A 24071-nucleotide genomic window follows, 5' to 3' on the forward strand; every position below is an offset into this window, starting at 1 on the left:
AGTGGTCATGGATCGAGCTAGCTGTGGATATATATGTCTATGCTGTAGCTAGGAACATACTCCATTAGATACTATTTCTTTTTGCAATATTATACAAAAGAGTATTAATTACTCTATAGATAAGAAACTAATAATTATTTAAAAAAAACTTTTAAAAAAAAATTATAGCATTGTTTAGATATCGCATTTATAAGCTGGTTAGATAAAATCGAGATTGATTTTGACAAGAGGTGTTAAGATAGTATCATACTACCATGTTGACATCTTAGTATGACTATTAGTTGTAATTTTACTAATCCATTTAAGCATGTATATTTCTTGTAAGAAAAGCTCACGTATCCAAATAAATACAAATATATCGTGTGTGTGTGTATATATATAGAGGCTATATATGATTTGGGAAGAAGAACACAAACACACAGTAAATTTAATACAAAACCTATAGTAAATTTAAAAGATGAATGCCACAAAAGTTTTATGTGCTTCTCGTGATTGGCGTTCTGTTTGTCATTGTCACCGCAAGGCCGGTCGAAAAAGTCTCCAAAGAGACTAAATTAGGGACATCTATGTCAAAAACTGCTAGCAAAGGCATTGGAGCTGAGCTTTCTGTTGTGGCCGGAACTAGAAGCGACAGTAGTGGCTTTAGCTATGCTAGTGCGACTAGGAGTCCCAGAGGTCCACGCGCCGATTCATACGGAAGTGGCTACACAGGTACCAGCGGAGCTGTCTCTGCTCAGGGTCGCAACGCAGACGCTGCTTCTACCAGTGGTTCTGGCGCTCAAGGCGGCGCTGCAGCTGCAGCGGATCGCAAAGGTGGTGCTGCCCGTGGAGACGGTTCTGCAAATTCCGGTTCGATTGTGAGTGGCCGCACCACTGACAAGAAGAAGAAGAAGAAGAAGAAGAAGAAGAAGAAGAAGAAGAAGGATGGCAAAGATAAAAAGAACTGAGCGTGAGGTGATCTCATCATGCTTATTGCTCAAACCTAGCTATCTTTATATATATATTCTAAAAACTCACAATCTCTTTTGTATTCATAAATAAAACCAGAGATTGTCACCTTTAATTGTTATCAAATTAATGCTACTTTTCTGTGTAATGGCTAATTTATAAATAAGAAAAATGCAATAATTACGACCACTAATCTTCTTAGATGTAAATATGCATGGTGCCGGTGCCAACACATTCGGATGCCTAAGACCATTTTCTAAAAATTGCGTCCCTTTTTAATTTATAGGTAAATCATTTTATTTACAAACCATATTGTTAAGATCATCTGAATCAGTTAATATATTTATCATTGAATGTGAATTATGTGAGTATGTGTTTATAATCAAATGGTTAAAATTACTAAGTTATACTAGTTTGGTAGAAAATAAAAATATTGAACACCTAATTTTGCTGAAAACAGCTTTTTATATACCAAACACATCATTTAAAAATTTGTAGAGTACAACAAATTTGTGTGAAAACAAAATTAAGTTATTAAATCCCTAATGAAAGAGTACGAAAATTAAATTATTTAGGAATTCATTTAATAAAAGGTTCAAATGATTATTGTAATCATTACACTATTTTAAAAATTTAAATCTATGAACACAAGGTAACAACATCACATGAATTCCCCCACAATAAACGGTTAACCAATTCAACCAAAAATGTGGCCTATAAGGCCATTGCCTATCCGGTAATAGATCTATCTTCTTGTCACTTGTATCTTCTATAGCCTATTATTCTGCTACAATGCCGTGTCATCTTTTGTTTCAGACAATGATCATCCTAAAGAAAGGCTACTTAGCCAAGTTCCACTTAGTGTTAATTGAACGTACCACTACCATTAATTCTCACGTCTATGACATAAATCACAGGGGCCAAGAGTACATGTAGAGATCAATCTTAAGTGATTAATTAGCCACATACCAGACGTTAGCACTGTCTTTAAACTCCTAGTTTGGTCTTTATGTCATACGATAAGCACGTCCTGTAACAAATGCCTCAAAATCATTTATGTGTTCCATCTGACATGTTAAGAACATCATATGTCTCAAGTTTCTAGTTATGTGACAACATCTACTTCACCTTACCTAGCACTTCAATTTTGCAGAATCACCAAGTTCCTTTAGTTCTAGTCGCGTATATCGATCATTTGAATTAATCTCCTGTTTCAGTGATCTCATTTTTTTTTTCATGAATCAAATTCTTGCCTCGTCAGAGATCCATTTCAATTTAACTTACTTCTCCAGTCATTTCTTTCATGCTCAATGAATCGCTACCAGTTTTTATTTATTGATCAAATTTGGATGGAAGTAAGCTCAGTCGTAGAATTACTTAAATTAATGATCAGTAACTAATTTATATTTGTATCTCTTGATATTCATTCTAGATCAGTACTGAAAAGATCTTGGGCCTCTTATGTGTTGGCATGCATGGCACTATGCATGTGTATATAATAATTGTTAAAGAAGATTGATAATATAAGGTCGTAATTATTGCATCTGTTTATTTATAAGATAGACATTACACAGTGGCATTCGATAATAATTAAAGGTGACAATCTCTGGTTTTATTTATGAATACAAAAGAGATTGTGAGTTTTTAGTATATATATATAAGATAGGTTTGAGCAATAAGCATGATGAGATCACCTCACGCTCAGTCCTTTTTATCTTTGTCGTCCTTCTTCTTCTTCTTATAATACTTCTTCTTCTTGTCAGTGGTGCGTCCACTCGCAGTGGAAGCTGAAGCTGCAGAACCGGCTCCACGGGCAGCAGCACCATTTTGATTTGCTGCAGCTGCAGCATTGCCTTGAGCGTTAGAACCACTGGAAGAAGCAGCGTTTGCGTTGCGACCCTGAGCAGAGACAGCTCCGCTGGTAGTTGTGGAGCCAGTTCCGCTCGAAAAAGCGCTTGGGCCTTTGGGACTCTTACTAACACTGGCAAAGCCAGTTCCCGTAGAGGCGCTATCAGTTCGGACATCAACAGAAAGCTCAGCTCCAATACCTTTGGTAGCAGTTTTCGGAGATGAAGTGCCTAATTTGTTCTCTTTGGAGACTTCTTCAACCTGCCTTGCGGTGACAATGGCAAACAAAATGCCAATCACGAGAAGCACATAAAACTTTGTGGCGTTCATTTTATGTATTTTTGTTTGATGAAATTGTATGTTGTGTTCTTCTAACCAAATCATAGCCTCTATATATACACACACTCGATACGCATGCATTTATTAGGATACGTGAAAATTTCTTACAAGAAATATATACATGCTTAAATGCATTAGTCAAATTACAACTACCGGTCATACCAAGATGTCAGCATGATACTACAATATCTCAGCACCCTCTTGCTAAAATCAATCGCAGTTTTTTCTAACCAAGTATTATGGATAGATCGCGATATCCAATACATTTTTTTTTTGCTATAATCTTCGGAGTCATACTTTTCGTAAATAAAACACAATATATATATATATATATATATATATATATATATATATATATATATATATTTTATGAAAAGAGAATATATCTGAAAAAAGTAAAAGTAAAAATAAACATACATCTATATATATAAAATTAACCTTGCTCACTCCTGGTGCTGCCACATCAGCCACTCCCTCAATTTAATAAGCCCAATTTTTTGATACAACCCACTAAACTATTCCTATTCTTTTGTTTCATGTTTCTTTAAAAGCCCAGGTTACTAATTAAATAATAAAATAATTAAAAGATTACCTACAACCACATATAATAATACCAAATAACAATCCAACGACAAAATGAAAAATAATTTTAATTAAGCACAAGTAACGAGTAAAGTGAGACAACAACTATTACTATACAAATTTAACTTCTAATTCTATATTTTTTTTAAACAAAAAAAGATCATGATGATTTAAATTTATTAAAAATAAAAAATTGACTACATTATACTAGCTGAAAAAAACGTACAGAAAAAAAAATTAACAAAAGAGCAAAAAAAAACATACAAACAACATAAGCAGACAAAAAGAGTAAAAATAACGCCCTCATCTAACTTCCGCGCGTAGCGCGGATCAAATGCTAGTTACATATAAAATCAAAATTAAAATAGTTTTTTTCTTGTGCTTTCAATAGTCTTAATAATACATTACAATAGTTTCAAGAGAATATACATTATACTCTCGTATAATTTCTTCTTTGTTCACAGCATTTACTCTACCGAGTTTGAATTTGGGTGATGAATACAATCCGTTACGATACATACAAGATCATTGGAAAGGTCACCCTAATGAAAATTTTCTTATGAACTAAATGAATAAATGGAATAGTAAAATTGAACTTTGGGAAGGTTTGCCAAGTGTTAGCTATGGTATAACCGAAACGAATAAAACATATAAACACGTGCTATGCAAGGACGAATAAATTTTTTTGTCTTATTATATAATAAAGTATTTTATTAGTTTATTAGAAATGTCAATATATTAAAAATTTTGTAGCGGTTTTGTTTGTTTTTAATTTTTATCATGTTTTTAAATTGAGAAAACCGAACCGAAAGAACCAAGTTATTTGGTTTTCGGCACGAATCTGAGAGATAGCGTGAACCCATCGACAAAAATAATTAGCAATTTCGGTTTTTAGTTCGGTTCGGTTCGGCAAAGGTATAATCGAACGGTTTTTAGTTCGGTTCTCTTCCAATCATCACCTATCTTAGATAATCTGCCGTAGATAAGCCGACGATGAGTTCTGCCATTGATGAGCTGCAGAAAGACACGGAACAAAGATAAAAAAAAATTAAATAAAACGTTAGGTTTATCTGCGTTTAATCAAAAAGAGTCTTAGTTTTTTTGGGCCTATGTAATAAAAAATGGTTAATGTAATTTGATTGAACTGTGAGGCCTGGCCCAAACATTGTTAAAGTCCACGTTCTACTTATATTATTTGAGGATGAGTCACCCTAGTTAAAAGTTAAAATGATAGGTCCTCGACGTCGGATATATATGCCATAAAATGTTTAACCAAAAACAGTTGTGTTATTACTTTTCAAACTCGTTTTATTTAAAACTTTATCCCTTTTTGTAATCGAAGCATCAAGCATGTAATACTTTTATTCAAAAAAATTCTGTTAGACTTCTTGTTTGGTCTCAACGATGTTAGAGGTTCCGCTCCAAAAATTGGAGAATGTTTTCAAGCGACAACAACAGAGTAGTTTTCGTCAATGAATCAGCGGAATAAATTAACCGTTTAAAGGAAATCGAAGAATAGAGGTCGTTTATGTCATGGTGCAGATCGACTAAGCCATTGTGATTCTCTCCAGATCATCTGTGGGTAGTAATGAGGAAGTGTGTGTGAGTAGGGATGTTAAAAGTGGGTAAAAACCCAGTGGGTATAAATATTTATACGAAATAAATAAACAAATTATGAACAAAACTTGAGTTTTATTTAATATATAATAATAAATTTGGTTTTATCTATTTAAAACAAAACTCTTAAATATATTTGCTATTCTTTATTTAAATGATATAAATTATAAAATTTTGAAAATTGTTACAGATATAATAAAATACACAAAATACATAATATAAATCATATTTGGTACCAAAAAATTAAAGACAAAATTATATATAATATAAAATGCAAAATACATCACATAAGATAAATAATTCGGGTATTTACGGGTTTACCCACTAGAACCTAAAACCCATTTGAGTTTTCAAACTTGAGTTTTTTCTGGATAGACTTTTTTCGGGTTTAGACTAGGCTGGATTTTTTAACCCACGACAACATCCGTAAGTGTGAGTCAACGTAGACACTTTAAGTGTTGCAAACCCATATTGGCTGAGGAGAGAGTTGACCACAAAGCAAGAGCGCCTCGCTAGTTAAAGCTGAATTAACAATTTGATAAGTTATTACTATTTTCTGAGAACATTTAGGAAGATTATTAAAGTCGTAATAATTGTATTTTTTTAATTTAAAATTAGACATCACACACAAAGAGTAGCATTTATAATTAATATAGGTGTCGACAATCTCTAGTTTTATTTATGAATACAAAAGAGATTGTTGGGGTTGTATAGTACTGATGTATATATTTGCGAAGCTACGATCATGATCACCTCACGGTGGAGGCCCGGTACTGCCATATGCAACGGTGGTGCCACCTCCGGAACCGTCTCCACTGCCGGTGGCGCCATTAGGAGCTGCTGCAGCACGACCACGGCCTCGGCCGTAAGCAACACTTCTAGAATAAGCTTTTGCGTTGGGACCCTCCGCGATGACATATCCACTAGTAGTGCCGATGCCAGTTCCACTTCCTCTGCCTCTGGGACCTTTGGGATCCTTATTAGCAGCAGCGTTGCCATTGCCATAACCGGTAGCGCTGCTGTAAACAATAACAGTAAGCTCAGCTCCAACGCCGTTGGTAGTGCCAGTATTGGGAATAGAGATGTTTAATTCGGTCTCTTTGGATCCTTCTTGGAGCTGCCTAATTGCACCAACACTCGAACACACAACTCCAATCAAGAGAAGTACAACAAACTTTATGGTATTCATCTTTGAATATTTCTCTCCTTTGTTTTATAATTACTGTCTTTTTTTTGTTTAGTGGGTTGTATACACCCACATTGTAGCCTCTATGTAATTATGTATACACTCTCTACATGTATTTATTAGGATATGAATTCATTTCTTACAAGAAAATTATAATAGTTAATATTTTAAGTCATAACTAATAGTCTTACCTATATGTCAAAGTAAACATGTTTACATTTTGCCAAGTACTTTTAATAAAATTTCTTGTGATTTATATTATGTGACTATCAAATATTTAATTAGTTATTTGTCTGACGTAAGAGTAAACCGGTGTCGTGAAATTGTAGATATGTATTGTAGAGACTTAATTGTAGATTAATTTAATTACAAACAACAATGGATTGCATTAACTCTTATGAATTGATATTTGAAAGGATACATATCTAAAATATACATTTTTTTCCTTACTTTTCATAAGTACCATAAACTAATTTCACTAAACAATTATCTTTGAAAATTTCTCAAATGATTTGTATATCTCTTAATGATATTGTTTATGTTATAAATATGCCACGGTGATTTGCGTTGTCAAAAGCTTTGGTTAATTGTATGAAATTCTATATCCAGTTCTAGTATTTTACTTTGAAGAATATTTACTAATATCGAAATATGCATTTAGAAACATGTATAAAATTTTCAGAGACATGATTTATCCAAATTAAAAATATTTGTTTACAAACATCCAATATACGATAGATTGCCCTCGAACGTGACTATTATATATGGACGTTTGAATCCATTGATCATGTATATAAGTATAACTACACATTTTAGGCTAAAAATCAATAAATCTATCCAAGCATGCTTAGTTCTATCGATATTACAAGTTCTACATATGAGAAAAGACTAATCTTAGCTCAGATAATTGTGCGGATCTAAAGCTCAGATCGCTGATTAGCATAACAAAACTTTCATATCGACATGCACACTATTTTCCAGATATAATTACGATATCATAAGGTTTACTAAAATATCTTATTTGAGAACATTACGTAAAAAACATGAATACTACTGCAGTCGTCATTTTATCACCATAAGATGTTGAAATTGTCGATTATGTCAAGGTTAAATGTATTCAAGTAATTCAGCTAACCAATTAACTTCATATCTCTTTCGCATTTATTCATTTTTTTTTTTTTCGCATTTATTAATTTCTTTGTAACAAACACAAACACGTATATATATTCAACATGTAATTGTATGTATGTGTGTGACGGTATATATATAGCCAATGGTGCTGTAGAATTCACAAGTAAAACAAAGAAGACAAAAAAAATACATTTCAGAAACCCAAATATATAAAGAAACAAGAAAGATGGAAATCACCAAGTTGCTTGTGGTGGTTCTAGTAGGAGTTGTGTGTGCCAATGCCGCAATGCATCTCCCTGAATATACCAAATTCATGGACAAACAATTATTAGAAGATGAGCCTGATTGTGCCGCTGGTGGGGGTGGAGGTGGCGGAGGAGGAGCTACTGTCGAAGGTGGTACGGACAATGGAACCAACGATAGAGCAAACGGCAACGGAGATGCGAATGGAAACGGGAATGGGAATGGACGTGCCGACTGTCCCGGAGGCGTAGAAGTTGGAGGTGGCGGTGGTGGTGGAGGCGGAGGTGGAGCCGGTGGCGGTTCTGGCGGTAGTACTGGAAGTTACTTTAACGGAAACGGTAGCGGTATGGGTTATGGTAGCGGTAATGGTAGTGTCAGTAGCACTGGCGAGTATTCGGCAAGCGGAGGTGGTGGCGGCGGTGGTGAAGGTAGTGGCGGTGGCGGTGGCGGTGATGGTAGTAGTGGTAGCAGCAGCGGAAGCGGAAGTGGTAGTGGCAGCGGAAGTGGAACCGCTATGGGCCCTGGTGTATACATAAGTGTAAGTGGTAGTGGCGGCGGTGGCGGTGGCGGCGGCGGCGGTGGCGGAGGTGGAGGCGGTGGTGGTATTGGTGCTAGTGGAAGCGGCAGTGGTAGTGGCAGCGGTAGCGGTAGCGGAAGCGTCACTGTCCATTCTTAACGTTTAAATGGTGTCTAGTCTTATGTGTGTGCGTGTCCTTATCGTAAGCTTCTATTTATAACATTCTTATTATCATTGGGTGATCATCTCTTTAATATCATGCTCGTGATGTGTAATGTTTCGTTTTTACAGTTATATTCTTACATATCCATAGTTAAATAACTTTTGAAAAACATAAAAATGCAAAAGAAAGAAATAAACAAGTTTCTGGATGCCAAAAAGTTGCGTAATTGAATTCTTAAAACGTTAAATTATGAAGAAAAAAATACAGTACACTGTTTAACTGTTGTGTGTTTTTCTTTTCATGTCAAATCACAAAGTTTGGGCAATTTGGCTTGTATCTTTTTGGTCAATTTACAAAGGTTGTTTTCTCTATAGACGCAATGGTATATCTGAATTCAGATCTAACAAAATTGAAATAAATATTTTCTAAGTGAAGTAGAACATCATGTTTAGAGCGGGAGAGAGAGAGAGAGAAATTACAATATCGTAAATCTGAGGTTTAACTATATGAAGTATCCTACAACAATTTACATATCGATTTTGATAAAACGATATAAAATTTTGGCGAAAAGAAGATTCCAAGAACAAAATAAAGATATATATACCTTATCACTTAAACTATTGCAATATGCAGAACATCATATTTAAACCCGTGGCCATTGAGGACTCACGACCTACATAAACAAAGAATCGATTTCAAAAGATGTTTTGACTCTTGAAGCAACATGAGGCGAATTCAAAATAACAAGTCATTTAAGAAAGACAACAATGAGACTAGGTGACTAACCTCGAGGGTGCTGAAGACCAGCCGCATTCGGCTGGCCACAACCGATGGCTCCTCTGTTTGTCCCGTAACAGCCATCTGCTCTAACTGAAGAGTCTTCACCGGCAGCCTGCACTCACCCGATGGTTCGATGATGGCAATTTCATTAAATACACATAAATTTTACAATCTTTATAAACATTTCATTTGTTGAGTGGATAAAATAAAATAAAAAAACAGAACCGAAACGAAGCCGAATAGAATATTGATCTTACCATGCCATTCCTCTAATATAGTATGCATTGGCTATAACTGCGCAAAAGCCTCTCCATTTGGTTAGAATTTCATCTGAAACCGAAGGAGTCGATGACCATCTCACAACCGTTGGTTGTGGCGTACACAAGATCGTGATGAATACAATGCTAAGCCACAATATGCATTCGTCTACCTGTGAAATTAAAACTGTCAGCTCAAATTGATAAGGGAGAGCTAAAATTAATACAACTTAGCTCATATTGTTAACTGATGATATCACAAGTTCATAGTACCTCGGACAGCGAAATCTTGGATTTAGTCTGTGTGCTTCCATGGTAACTCTCCAGTCGTCCGATCTCTAAGCCAGATTCTTTCATAGCAATTAGTTCTTTTCTCAAATCTTCATCTGTGCAGCCGAGCGCGTATGCATTCACACCAGCCGAAATGAATTCCTTAAGAATACACAAAATAAAAAATGAATGATGATGATGGAGAATAATGCAAGACTGAGCAAGAAAAAAAAAAGGAAGTAGTTACTTTTAAGGTTTCTCCTTCACCGCGTTCAATCACGGTCCTGTAACGTCTTAAAAGACTTATAGCTATGTTACGTGATGAACGGTACTCATCATCCGAGTTGTTGCGGGAGCGACATATCTAGATGGAAATCAAAAAAACAAAAAGCTCAGAGTCTCTATAATATATATATGGATGTAAGAATTGTAATCAAGAGACAGAAACTTTCAAAATCACTAACCATCCATTTCCTTGGATGATGAATTTGGCCTTTTGGTGAGAAAGATGAATGATGACACTCTACATTGCTCCAAGGAACTCTTGATTTTGGAGAGACAGAAGAGCTAATCAAAGGACCAAAAACCGTGGTTTTGAAATCGCAGAAAGGAAAATGGAATTTGTTGATAGTTCCCGAAGGATACGCAGCTAACATTTCTTAACCATATCAATGAAGAAAATGCCCTAATCTGCCCATGAAACAAAAACAGAGAAAAGCAACTCCATTAAAGCAAAAGACAGAAGCTTCAAGGAATGTTGTATAAGATAGATCCTAAGCTCCAGTAACAAATTCAGATTCAAACCCTAATCCCATCTCAAGACACTTTAAGAGGTCAGAAGCTCCATCTTGCAAACCAAGAATCTCCTAATCATTAGCAGGATCAGTTGCACAAGACCTACTCATTACATAATTACGATCATATAAACCTCATCTAAGGTTAAAAGGTGAGATTTGAACTGAAAAAAAAACTTACCCTTTTGAGAAACCCAGATTCAGATATGAGAAATTTGGGTTTTTAAACGCCGGTGAAGACTCAGATAAGCAGCAGCTATATAGATACACGTGTGCAGGTGAATTTGAAGCCACCAATAAATTGAATGGCTGAAAAACATCAAAAATAAAAAAGGGAGACTAGTTAAATGAACATTATCTTTCACGAAATTGACATTGTAATCAATTTAATACACTATTAAATTAGTGCAATTTGATGAAAAAGAAATGAGAAAATAGAGAACCATCAAGAGTACCTTATCAGTTTCTATCTCAATTCTGAATCCCTATCATTTTTATGTTTTTGCGAAGGAAGCTTTTTTTTTTTTGTTTATGTGGAGGCGTCAAACCCAACTTGATCCTGTTTCCTTCTTGATTCTTTTACTTTCCATCTTCATTCTCACTTGAGAAGCTTCGTCCCACAGTCCCATGTCCGCGTACATGTTGTACAACAGTACATAAGGTGTTGAGCTCTCTGGTTCGAGTCTCGACATTGCTTCAGCTGCAACATGTGCGAGCCCTACATTGTTATAAATCCTACAAGCATCTAATAACGCACCCCACACCGTCTTGTCTGGCTCAAAAGGCATACTCTTTATCACATCCATGGCCTCTTCAAACTGCCCTTGTCCACTGATTACATTGACCAGGGAAGAGTAATGTTCCATCTGCGGCTCGATATTGTACTCACTCATCATAGACACAAACTGTGCTTTAGCCTCATCAACAAGTCCCGCGTGAGCACAAGCATTCAGAACCGAGACGAATGTTATGTGAGAAGGATGTATCCTGTTGCTTTTCATTAACCAGAACAGATTCAAGGCCTCTAAGGCATTACCATGGAAAGCATACCCTCCTATCATAGCATTCCATGTGATTACTTCTCTTTTGAGTTTCATGTCATCAAAGATTCTCCTCGACTCCATTAGTTCGCCGCATCTCGAATACATAGTGATAAGCGCATTGTGAACTGGCACGTCAGGGATCACAGTCTTCAGAACGATTTGGTGCATCTGCATCCCCAAGCGTAGATTCACAAGCCCGGTTGATACACTGAGAAGAGAAGTTAGAGTATGTGGGTCAGGCTTCTCTCCTTCAATGTTCATCCGGATAAACACATCAACAGCTTCTTTGTAGTCCTTGTTTTTCTCGTAAGCTGCTATAATCGTGTTCCACGATACTGTAGTTTTCACTGGCGTTTTTTCAAAGTAATGACGAGCGAGCTCTACATTGCCAACACTAGCATAACCAGAGACCATCATGTTCCACGAGTGTGTATCAGGGTTTGACATTTCTGAAAACAAATCAAACGCCTCTTCCATCCTAGACACATGTACGTATCCATCAATCATAGTGTTCCAAGAAATCGTATCACGGCCTTTCATCTGATCAAATAACAACCGTGCAGACACCACATCACCCACTTTCAAGTAAGCTTTGATCATGGAGTTCCAAGATACAACATTTCTACGGAATCTGTCTCTAAACTCACCTCCATGATCATCAGGAATCTGATCAAACAGACGTCGAGCTGCTTCTACTTGTCCTCTCTGCCCATATCCAACAATCAAAGTATTATAAGCATAAACCAAATCTTCCTTTCCTGAATCTATACTCCCATATTGACCCAAAACCCAAGCAGCTTCTTCAAGTCTCTCGTTTTTAATAAGACCAGCCACAAGTGCACATAAAGAAGACGAATCCTTCTCAGGCATTCTCCGAAACAACTCAACCGCGCGATTCACTTCACCGTTGTGACAAAACCCAGTGATCATAGCACTCCAAGACACACCATTTCTCTCAGGCATTCTCTCAAATAACAAGAAAGCTTCACTTACCTTCCTGTTCTTAGCATAACCACTAATCATTGTGTTCCAAGAAAAAGAATCCCTTGAAGGCATTTCATCGAACAGCTTCCTTGCTTCCTCAAGAAACCTAATCCCACCGCATGAAACGTAACCCGAAATCATCGCGTTCCAAGTCACAACATCTCTCTTTGGCATTTCGTCGAACAGTTTCCGTGCTTTATTCATTTCCCGCCTTTTCACATACCCGCTTATCATCGTGTTCCATGTCACCGTGTTCCTCGCCTTCAATTTCTCGAAAATCTCTCTAGCTTCGGCGATGTAACCCGATCTTATCATCTGGTTTAACTCCTTGTTCGTCGCTCGAAAACCCAAACTTGACGAAACTGAAGTAGAAGAGAAAGAGTTTGCACATATATCACATGATGGTTGATACACCTTCCTCAATATCAACAATGCACTTCGTGATCGGATCATCGTCGTCTCGTCGCCGGCGAATTGCAACGATCGAAAAACTAAAAAAAAAAAATAGGCTCTGCCTTTGAAATTGAGGAAGGTCTTAAGTTGAACCGGGCAAAATTGGTTTAGGTTGATGTATTGAAATTATTTGATTTATCATGTTTAAACCGGAAATAATTCGGTACATTCCCGGTTAACAGAGTAATTGAATCGGGGTTGATTTTTCAATTCAAACTGTAGTTGCAAGTTCTTATTTCTATCCCATATATGTAACGTTACATTATTTGTCTTTTTTAGTAATCTAATATTTTGGCCTACACACCTGAAAAATGTTATAAAAAAAAAAGGTGTAAAAATGTTAAGCAGAGGAATAAATTCTTTCAGGTGTAAAAAACATAAATACGAATTTCTTTTTTGCTGTCCAAATAAAAAATAATTTTTTTTCTCCAGAAATCATTTCATACAAATTTAATTTAAAATATTATCTGCAAAACCTTAAACAAAAATATTAAAGAAGACAAAACCATTTATTTATAATAGTATTATTTATAAAACCTTAAATCTTTAAAAGTTTAAATAACATGAATAGAAAAGTTTTTTTTTTAAAGAAAAAAAAGTATGGTTCAAAAAAAAAAAAGTTAAATTTAAGTGTATAATGCATATTGGACCTAGAACACCTCTTACAGACCACAAAGAATGTGGACCGGATGTTGTATCCGGTTTGCTTACACAACTTAAAATTCAACGCTAAAAAACCAAAACAAAACCAAAAAAAAACAAAAAAATAATCCGTATAAACAATAAAAGTCTAAAAACCCGAAAAAACAAACGTTTTAAAAAGCTGAAGAAACAAAAACGCTATAACGTTTAAAAAAAATTAATACTTTCCAACAGTCGGGCCTTCAGAAAAGCCCACTACTGTGTGGATGCTTTGAAAGCAAAATGGACTAGCTTATATTTATAGGAGTTATGGGTTAGTATCTGTTTATTATATTTCCGATGTGGGACTTGGTAAAACGTATTGGGCTTTTATTTCCGATGGGCCTTCTGGTTAATTATTAAAACGTATTGGGCTTTATTTATCCGATCAAAGAGGCTTTATGGCGGCGATGAAGATATGGCGGCAGACTGTGTGGAATACGGTGGATGCTTTGTAACCTTTGTTTGATGTGAGAGACAACGACCACGGAAGAGCATTGAAATAAAAGTTGCTGTCACTTGAAGTTGCAGAACTTACAAAAATTACAGAACACAGAGAAAGACACTCTGCATCATATGCTCTGTGTTAACACAACACATATAAAACCCATTTTGATCAATTTTTAACACAGCCATCATCAATTGGCGAACAAGTCAGTGCAGATCTCTCCATAGAATCTAGTAACAAGATCAAGGAAGATAGGGTTATTCAGATTATTCCAATAATAGAGAAGCTCTTCCATGTCCATCAAGTCATCAAACTGAAGGGTTATTCAGATTATTCCAATAATTGAAGATAGGGTTCGATTTTCAATTCAAACTGTAGTTGCAAGTTCTTTATTTCGATCCCATATATGAATGAAAAAGTTACATTATTTTAGCATACGATTTTTTATTTGTCTTTTGGACCAGTAGCAGACCAGAGAACAGGGTCACGTCTGAGTAATCTTTTGCTGTTTGCTGCTGTCAGTAACATTACACCGAGGAAGATCAAAACTGAGATGGATGAGATCATAAACATCAAGACAGAAGCGAGACGATCGTTCACCTCTTGCGCGTACTGAACTGTGTCTAAAGCGAGAAAAGTGAGAGGGAATGAGTAAGCCCACCACGCGACATTGAATCTTTTTATCGACTTCTTTAAAAGATTTGGCCTACACACCTGAAAGTATCAACAAAAAAAGGTGTAAAAATGTATTGTCATACTGTTTTTTCTGATTCTTGGTGTATAAACTTACCAGGGATACGAAGATGAAGAGAGAAAGAAAGAACAACATCTTCGCTATAGTGTCAAAGGTTCCACAAATAGTGTTCCACGCTAGACTAGCAGTGGCTGGTGCAGCGAAAAACAAGAAGAAAACTGGCCTCAACGTGGTTGGGAAATTGTTTCCACCTGGTAAGCGTTGATAAAGTGTAACAAAGATAACCAAATAGTGAACCATCCCAAGTGAGAACAAGCATAGAGCACACTCTTTCCAACCCATCTCTGCTGCTCCCCTCGCAGCCACTAGGTTCGCGATTACGGATACTTGGCTTGCCGGGTTTGCCATTATCGACAAAAACCTTTTCTCTGTTGTGAACCATTGGCCGTACAGCTTTGTGTCTAGGGTCAACACTGGAACAACAAAGATCCAAAATAGTGTCTGATACAAAACATTGCGTGGTTCTATCATAGGAGCTGATTGAAGCAATAGAAGGCATGATATGGACGGAGCATAAAGATAGTTCACTCCAATATAGTGGACAAACTCCTCCTTCACCAAGTCAAATAAGAAAACACACTTGAAGGCATACAGAAAACAGAGTGATACTTGTGTTGTAAGAGCTAGGTACCACATGAGATAGTGCACCACAGACGGCAGTTCGCTATGCGAATTGACCATTATCTTCCACAGCAATGCTTGGCTACATAGAGAAAGACTTATCCTGAAATATCCCGCATGGAGAGTACTCAAAACAGACATCAGGACAATGGGTTCAGCATCAGCCAGTTTTATCTTCTTTTTCTTGTTGATGCTTGATCTTGGGGTATCAATCTTGATATGAATTTCTTGGCTAGGAATTTCCATATCGGTAATTAGATCTTATTTTGCTCTTCGTTGCCCTAATCTAAAGAAAGAGTCATGTACATATGCATTAGACAGAGAAATCAAAGATACTTGTAGTGAAGGATAGGAGGTAAGTTCAATAACTTGTATAGTACATTACATATTAATATTTTTTGTTTAATTTTTTTTTTTCTTTTGACATCAACACTTTTTTTAATTTTATGAAGCAACATGTTTAAAGCTTCATGGGAAACATAAACTGTTTCAACTGATTATTTTTATAAAACAAATTAAAGAAAATCTGGCACACAAACAAAAAAAAGCAAGGAAAGAAGATTTTGACCTCCAATATATTACAAATTTCATACTTTATGTTATATATATATAGTTTTTTCTTATAATTGCTAGCATTATAATTTCTATTAACTGATTTATAACTACTTTAAGTAATAACTCTCTAAACTTCACACAAAACACAAAATAGTAATATAGAAGTAAATATAATTTGAATAAACCTGGGATATACGGTAGCGAAACGATTTTAAATTGCTTAAACACTGTCGCCCAGTGTCAACACGCGGATCGCGGTATACTAGTGTCGACTCTGTCGAACGGATTGTTTTCTGATTCTGAGTTGTCGCCTTAGATCCCCGTTTCATCTAAAACCAACGTTGACCTCTTTAGCCCTTCTCAATAAGGCTTTGAGTGAAGCTTCCTTATATAAAGAATTCATGCGAATCCTAGCATCCCTTTTCGTTACGTCACAACGGCGCAACATATGGGGGCACACACACATATTATATACAATTCTTATATCAAATATTTAGAAAATCTATATGACCAAAATACTTTAAATATGTCGTTGTTTGTTGTGCTGCATGCTTTATATGTTGACAAAAAGTTGGAAAAAAAAAAAACAAAATTATAAAGCAAAGGCATATGACTATTGATTAATTTTTAAGCTAGACTGATAGATCAGTAATTCAAAATCTGATTATATATGGCTCATATTGGGCACCATTCTTGGGGAAACTTTATTTTTAGTTTTGGTAAGAAAGATTCCAAAAGAAAGATATTTTCCTATAAAATATTCATATGCATGGTAAATGGAAGACGATGATAAACTATATATTTTTTCAAACAAGTTGTAAACGAATATTCCAACTATCTATTAAAATTTGTTTGTTTCAACTTTCAACCCGATTCGTTTCTTTGTTATTATTGGTCACACCAACAAAACAATTCAAACTCTCTTAACCACTTGAAAGAGTGGTACCAATCAGAAATCCTAAAGTCGCTCACTTGATTGCGACCTGCGAGGCGGCATAAAAGCCGTGTGAGAGTTAGCGTTTCCCTTGAAAGGATTTTTTTTTAAGACTCAATAATTATATGGGCTATTTTGAACGTAGAAGATTTTAGTTTGATTCAATTATGATTAGTGTTGCTAAACAATATACCCAAACAAGCTTTATTAAGGACTACTGTTTACGTTTTAAATTGACGGAAAAAACTTTCCTAACACATTGGATTTCGATGAGCCTTGGACCTCACGAATTATAAAACCCTAGGCTTTAACCTTTTTAACTAAAATTTTGAGAGAAAGAAATAGAAAAAAAATAAACTTAGGAAAAAAAAACAAGAAGAGTACATATGACGTTTGACGAGGCAGGTCAATTATCCTTAAAGTCAGAACCCTAGCTTATAATTGCATCCCTTTTACATAGCTCCTCTTCTTCCTTGGGAGATTACATTAATGATGAGCTTAAAATCTTCTTCCTTGTCCAGTCTTCCATTCGATTTGGTAGAGGAGATACTTGCTAGGGTTTCTGCTTCATCTCTAAAACGACTACGGACTACATGCAAACAGTGGAACGTTTTACTCAGTGATCAGAGATTCACCAATAAGCACTTTGATAAAGCAGAAAAACAGTTTCGGGTTGCCATGTTGAGGAGACGTACGGTTTGTTCAATGAGCCTAAATCTGTTTGGACTCCACGACAATATTGATCCATCTATAGAGGTTAAATTTAACTTAATGATGGCCTTTGTATTTGAAGTCTTTCACTGTAGTGGCTTATTGCTATGCAAAACGGGGGATGATAGACTCTTGGTTTGGAACCCGTGTATGGGTCAACCCAAATGGATCAAAACCAATAATGATAACGATGGTAACTATATATAGGTACATATTACGAAGAAGACGATGAGAAAGTTTGTTACGGTTTGAAAATATCTTTCTCATTTCCTCAAAAACTAAAATGTATATGTACAAGAGCATATATACACATATCAATTAGACCGTATACTAAGCTATACAATACAATCTCCGGTTAAGTTAATTCAATAACTAAACCACACTAAACCAAGTCTCTATCTCCAATAGGCCCCCTCAAGATGTGCACTGAAATATATTTTGAAGGCTCATCTTGGATTTCAGATGCTCAAATTGACAAGGAAACAACGGTTTAGTGAGAATGTCCGCTACTTGGTCCTCTGTATTAACATGTAACAGCTTCAGAAGACCATTATCCAAGCGTTCCCGAACTGTATGACAATCGATCTCAATATGTTTAGTCCTTTCGTGAAACACCGGATTTGTAGCTATATAGACTGCTGCAGTACTATCAGAGAATAAGATAGGTACTGAAACAGAGTAAACTCGGAGATCACGCAGCAAAATACTTAACCACACTAGCTCACAAGAAGCTAAGGCTAGAGCCCGATATTCTGCTTCTGCCGAGGAACGAGACACAGTAGGTTGTTTCTTTGATCGCCAAGAAATCAAAGAATCACCAAGGAACATAGAGAAACCTGTTGTCGATCTTCGACTGTCCTTACAACCTCCATAATCTGAATCTGCAAACCCTTTAAGAGTAAGATCATCAGTCGCCGAATAGAAAAGGCCTTGACCAACAGTTCCTTTTATGTACTGCAGAACTTGAGTGACTGCAGCGAGATGAGAAGTTCGTGGTGCAGAAGAGTATTGGCAGAGTTTATTCACTGCAAAAGTAATGTCTGGCCTTGTAATGGTCAGATACATCAACTTCCCCACAATTCTTCTATACTGCTCCTTATCAGCAAGTAGCTTACCTCCCTCTTTATACAACTTCAGGTTGGGAATCATCGGAACAGAAACAGGCTTGCAACCTAGCATTCCTGTAGAAGACAACAGCTCCAAAGCATATTTACGTTGGCAAATAGATATGCCTGTTGAATTTCGAGCAATCTCAAGTCCCAAAAAATATTTCAATTGACCCAAAACTCTGAGTTTAAACTGTTTCTGCAGTGCCTGTGTGAGCTTGGCTGCCTCAATGTCAGAAGTACTTGCGATGACAATATCATCTACATACACCAAGACTGTAACAAACTCATTCCCACAAGGTTTTACAAACAATGTGTGATCTCCAGCACCTTTCAGGAAACCCAACGCTATTAAGGATGCAGAAAATCTCTTATACCACTGTCGTGATGCTTGTTTTAGACCGTAGATAGATCTTTTGAGCTTACATACAGCATTCTTTGGTAAAGTAATTCCTTTTCGTTCTGCATATCCTTCTGGTATCTTCATGTAAATCTCCTCCTCTAACTCACCATTAAGAAAAGCATTTGATACATCAAGTTGTGTCAAAGTCCATTTCTTTGATGCAGACACTTTGAGTAACAACTTGATAGTGGCCATTTTTGCAACAGGAGAAAAGGTTTCTGTATAATCTAACCCTTTCTTCTGAGTATATCCTTTAGCCACCAACCTAGCTTTATATCTCTCCAGACTTCCATCTGCCAAAAATTTCAAAGTGAAAACCCATTTACACCCTACAACCTTTTTTCCTGGAGGTAGTGTAGTAACATCCCAAGTGTTTGTCAATTCCATTGCACCAATCTCTTTATCAACTGCTTCACACCATTCTTTTGATTCCCGTGCCTCAAAGTAATTAGAAGGAATAGGAATATTTGTGATATTATTGATGTATAAGAGATGAGAAGGTGAAATTTTGGAATATGAAAGAGAAGAAGAAATGGGATATTGAATATCAGAATCAACAGAATAACAATGATAGTCTTGAAGATGAGCAGGTGATTTCTTTGCTCTTTTAGAAGAAATTTGTGGTGAGAGATCAGAAATTTGTGATGGAAGAGGATAAAAAGAATTACCTGAAGACACAGGATCAATCGATGTAAAGAACTCCAAAGACTCATTATACTCTAGATCTTTAGCCATTGGAAATACCTCTTCATGAAAAATAACATTCCTCGATATGAAAATGTTATTACTCTCCAAATCCAGAAGTTTGTAACCTTTGTAACCTGCAGGGTATCCCAAAAACAAGCAAGCTTTAGACCTTGGCTGAAATTTTGTTCTCTGTTTTGGTGAAGTCGAACCATAACATAAACAACCAAATGTCCTTAGCTGATCATATGTAGGACTCTTGCCAGTGAGAACTTCATAAGGTGTTTTATTTGAGAGAAGCTGAGATGGAGTCCTGTTTATGAGAAACACCGCTGTCAACACTGAATCCCCCCAAAACTTAAGAGGAAGCTTCGACTGGAACATGAGTGCACGAGCAACATTCAAAATATGTTGGTGCTTCCTTTCAACTACAGAATTCTGCTCTGGTGTCTCTGGACAAGAATGAAACGACTGAATGCCCTTTTCTTGAAAAAACTTTGTAAAACTCAACTCAGGTGCATTATCTGATCTGACTGCTTTTATTCTGACATTATACTGATTTTCAACAAGATTCACAAACCCTGGGAAGACTGTAAGAACCTCTGATTTTGTCTTTAACAAATAAACCCAAGTTGCTCTTGAATGGTCATCTACAATTGTCAGAAAATACCGAAATCCTTCAATTGTCTCGACTGAAAAGGGTCCCCAAATATCCATATGTAATAATTCAAAGTTTGAATTACAAATATTGTTCGGAGAAGGATAAGAAAGCTTTCTCTGTTTAGCAAGATGACAAACATGACAATAAGCAAGTCCTTTATTCTTATGTCTAGTAGTGCCTAAAGACTCAGAAATGACATCCAATCTGCTGAATGAAGGATGCCCTAGTCTCTTGTGCCACATACTGACATCTACGACAGCATTAACTGATATTTGAGAATCTTCAACTTCCAACACATAGAGATTAGCCACTCTTCTACCCTTCCCAATTGTCAACTCCCTGGTATGATCCTGAATTTCACAAGAAGAAGGATCAAATATAACTCTGGAACCAAGATCTGTAGTTAGAGAGCTGATACTGATGAGATTCAATCTGAATTCAGGAATAAACAACACATTCTTGAGAGAAATATGTTTGTTAATTCTAACTGTTCCAACACCACTAATCTTTACTGTTGGACCAGCTGGCAAGTTCACACAACTCACAATAGTAGTATCAATAGTCGAGAAAAGGCTCCTATCATGAGATACATGATGAGTTGCTCCAGAATCTATCACCCAGGTTTGTGGTGAGATAGTGTTCTTGGAGACATTTAAGATACCAACAAAACAGTAGGTAGATGGTGAAAAAGAAATACCAGTATACTCAGGCTTAGGTGAGGATGAACTAGCTTCAGGATTCGATGAGTTAAGAGTTGCTTGAGTCTGCAATTGTGAGCTAAAAAGTGCTATAAACTGCTGAATTTGATCCTTACTCAAATTCCCAATCATATTTTCCATAGTAGGAGATTCAGTAGTAGACTGAGAAGTGGTCAAAGACACTTGAGCTGCTACAGGACGCGGCTTAGTAGGTTTATCAAAGACTTTTCCCTTTGGAGTAAAACCTGGAGGAAAACCGTGCTTCTTGTAGCATCTTTCTGCTATATGACCAGCCCGATTACAAAAAGAACAAATAGGTCGTCCTTTATTTGGACCATTCTGGACATAGCAAACAGTTGAATCTGGACCAGAATAAGATTCAACCTCCGATACTTGGAATGCCGCAGCAGGAGTGACAGTCACATTTGAGAATCCCTTCTGACTATCATCTTGATCAAGAATATTATAAACTTCAGCTAAGGATGGGAGCACCTTCTTCATGATGATCTGTCTCCTGATTATAGCATAAGACTCATTCAATCCAGCAAGAAATTTGACTATTTTAGCTCTCTCTGCCTTCAATTGCAAACGAGCAGCTTTTCCACATACACATGGTTCATCAACCTCTTCTGTACTCTCCAAACTACTCCACAGTGTCTTCAATTTCGTGTAATAAGCCATTAACGACATAGATCCTTGGCGGAGATCTTGAATCTCTTGAGTGAGATTGAAAGTCCTTGGCAGATTACTCATATGAAAATGACTATATAGATCACGCCAAATATCAGAAGCATCTTTCAGTCTAAGAATGCTACGATATATCTCTGGTGATACTGGATTCAACAACCAAGATTTCACCATACTATTGCAACAAGACCATAGGGGAAAACTCTGATCCGATTCATTTGGACGAGTTAAACTACCATCTATGAATCCTAGTTTCCTTTTTGAATCTAAAGCAATACGCATAGCAGCTTCCCAATCATCATAATTCATTCCATCTAAGCGAATAGCAACGAGAATCAAACCTGGATGATCGGCACTATGCATAGAGAACGGAGATGGCGTCGGAACCAAAGATATCGGTGGTGTGATGGCTCGCGGGGCTCCAGAAGCTCTAGATCTGGCAACTGGAGGAGAATCCGGAGGAGATTCAACAACACCGGTGGATCGCGACGACTTTCGAACAGCGGAACTCGTTCCTGACTTCGATCGAGTGGATTTTCGTGTGGCTTGAGCTACGGTCACCATTGTAGCTTGATGAATTGAGCTCAAAAAACGAAGAATCAGATCGCAATCAATGGAGAATTGAGCTCGATGGCTCTGATACCATATTACGAAGAAGACGATGAGAAAGTTTGTTACGGTTTGAAAATATCTTTCTCATTTCCTCAAAAACTAAAATGTATCTATACAAGAGCATATATACACATATCAATTAGACCGTATACTAAGCTATACAATACAATCTCCGGTTAAGTTAATTCAATAACTAAACCACACTAAACCAAGTCTCTATCTCCAATAGTACGCTCTCGGATACGAAAACAACAAATCGTGCTACAACTACAAAATCTTGAAGTATGATCTTGATGAAACTTTTGATTTGGAAATCTACGAGTTTAATTCTAATTCATGGAGGGTTCTTGATAGCGTCACACCAGACTTCACAATCGCACGAAAGGCCAATGGCGTGTCCATAATGGGAAACTCTTACTGGATTGCTTCACATATAGAAGAAGAATATTTAATTGACGATTTCTTGATAAGTTTTGACTTTACAACAGAGAGATTTGGTCCACGTGTGTGCCTTCCTTGTTCTTATTGTGATACTATCTCCTTATCTTGTGTAAGAGAAGATCGGCTGTCAGTGTTCTTTCAGGACAGCGATACATCAAAGATGGAGATATGGATGACAAATAATATCACTCAGACCAAAGCCATGTCTTGGAGCCCTTTTTTTAAGATTGATTTGAACACTCATCGGTTTGGAACTGATGTGAGTTTTTTCATCGACGAGGAGAATAAAGTGATCGTGTGTTGTGATGAGGACGAGGACGAAGACGATGACATGAACGATTTTGTATACATCATTGGAGAGGATCAATATTGGAGAAAAGTGGATATTGGACAAAAATCAAACTGGCCACGTATCTTCAGTTATGCTCCAAGTTTGCTTCAAATTTAGTTTAAATAACTTTGATATAATTTCTAGAATCTCCTATTTTGTTCCCTTTTCTTTTCTTCCGCATGATGTCCTTCGACTGTTTACTACTGAACTGTGACTTTTTATTTGGTAATTTTCTTTGCTAATTAACATTTACAGATAATTATCAACTCTTTAAACTCTAAAACTTACATTCAATGTAGAATCATTTATGTTGATAGGAATAGTTCCTAAGGTAATTGAGCTCAACCGCACTAGTCAAGTGTTCTCTTGATGTAGTGATGAAAATGCTTCAAAAATGGTTAGACAGAGCACTTTCGATCAGAGAAATCGATCGCTTCCTCTGTTCTGGCTTGTGTTCAGTTCAACAAAGTTGATAGGTCGATTATAGACAATTTTTCTCCAACCAGATTCATCTCTAAATAAATAAAAAATTAATCACTTCCACAAGTTATTGTAGTCAGACTAATAATCCACAAAGAACATTATTGAA

The 24071-nt window shown here is 36.4% G+C and overlaps 8 protein-coding genes across 9 annotated transcripts; 3 read left to right on the forward strand and 5 right to left on the reverse strand.

Annotated features, from left to right (window-relative positions):
* On the forward strand, window positions 412-1063 carry LOC104716042 (UPF0540 protein At1g62060-like). The gene has a single exon (XM_010433388.2). It carries the CDS (start codon window positions 462-464, stop codon window positions 945-947), a length of 486 nt encoding a protein of 161 aa, XP_010431690.1. The 5' UTR covers window positions 412-461; the 3' UTR covers window positions 948-1063.
* On the reverse strand, window positions 2468-3175 carry LOC104714555 (UPF0540 protein At1g62060-like). The gene has a single exon (XM_010431958.2). It carries the CDS (start codon window positions 3124-3126, stop codon window positions 2650-2652), a length of 477 nt encoding a protein of 158 aa, XP_010430260.1. The 5' UTR covers window positions 3127-3175; the 3' UTR covers window positions 2468-2649.
* LOC104714556 (UPF0540 protein At1g62220) lies at window positions 5908-6619 on the reverse strand. Its single transcript, XM_010431959.2, has one exon. It carries the CDS (start codon window positions 6521-6523, stop codon window positions 6089-6091), a length of 435 nt encoding a protein of 144 aa, XP_010430261.1. The 5' UTR covers window positions 6524-6619; the 3' UTR covers window positions 5908-6088.
* LOC104714557 (putative glycine-rich cell wall structural protein 1) lies at window positions 7779-8717 on the forward strand. The gene has a single exon (XM_010431960.2). The coding sequence runs from the start codon at window positions 7878-7880 to the stop codon at window positions 8568-8570; it is 693 nt and encodes a 230-aa protein (XP_010430262.1). The 5' UTR covers window positions 7779-7877; the 3' UTR covers window positions 8571-8717.
* Window positions 8976-11217, reverse strand: LOC104714559. 2 transcript variants are annotated; one of them, XM_019229764.1, is made up of 9 exons: window positions 11131-11217; window positions 10857-10984; window positions 10686-10778; window positions 10346-10571; window positions 10129-10245; window positions 9885-10043; window positions 9612-9784; window positions 9361-9466; window positions 8976-9247 (listed from the first exon to the last, which is right to left on the reverse strand). In XM_019229764.1, the coding sequence occupies exons 4-9, from the start codon at window positions 10535-10537 to the stop codon at window positions 9218-9220; spliced, it is 777 nt and encodes a 258-aa protein (XP_019085309.1). In that variant the 5' UTR covers window positions 10538-10571; window positions 10686-10778; window positions 10857-10984; window positions 11131-11217; the 3' UTR covers window positions 8976-9217. The 2 variants fall into 2 exon arrangements, with proteins under 2 accessions (XP_019085309.1, XP_010430264.1); XM_010431962.2 differs by lacking the exon at window positions 10686-10778.
* On the reverse strand, window positions 11204-13374 carry LOC104714558 (pentatricopeptide repeat-containing protein At1g62260, mitochondrial). The gene has a single exon (XM_010431961.2). The coding sequence runs from the start codon at window positions 13153-13155 to the stop codon at window positions 11218-11220; it is 1938 nt and encodes a 645-aa protein (XP_010430263.1). The 5' UTR covers window positions 13156-13374; the 3' UTR covers window positions 11204-11217.
* LOC104714560 (S-type anion channel SLAH4) lies at window positions 14406-16648 on the reverse strand. Its single transcript, XM_010431965.2, has 3 exons — window positions 16400-16648; window positions 15075-15945; window positions 14406-14998 (listed from the first exon to the last, which is right to left on the reverse strand). The coding sequence occupies exons 2-3, from the start codon at window positions 15903-15905 to the stop codon at window positions 14729-14731; spliced, it is 1101 nt and encodes a 366-aa protein (XP_010430267.1). The 5' UTR covers window positions 15906-15945; window positions 16400-16648; the 3' UTR covers window positions 14406-14728.
* LOC109126614 (putative F-box/kelch-repeat protein At1g62270) lies at window positions 17638-23599 on the forward strand. Its single transcript, XM_019230318.1, has 3 exons — window positions 17638-18040; window positions 19656-19678; window positions 22940-23599. The coding sequence occupies exons 1-3, from the start codon at window positions 17638-17640 to the stop codon at window positions 23597-23599; spliced, it is 1086 nt and encodes a 361-aa protein (XP_019085863.1).

This window comes from Camelina sativa, chromosome 9, assembly GCF_000633955.1.
Source record: "Camelina sativa cultivar DH55 chromosome 9, Cs, whole genome shotgun sequence".
Lineage (NCBI taxonomy): Eukaryota > Viridiplantae > Streptophyta > Magnoliopsida > Brassicales > Brassicaceae > Camelina > Camelina sativa.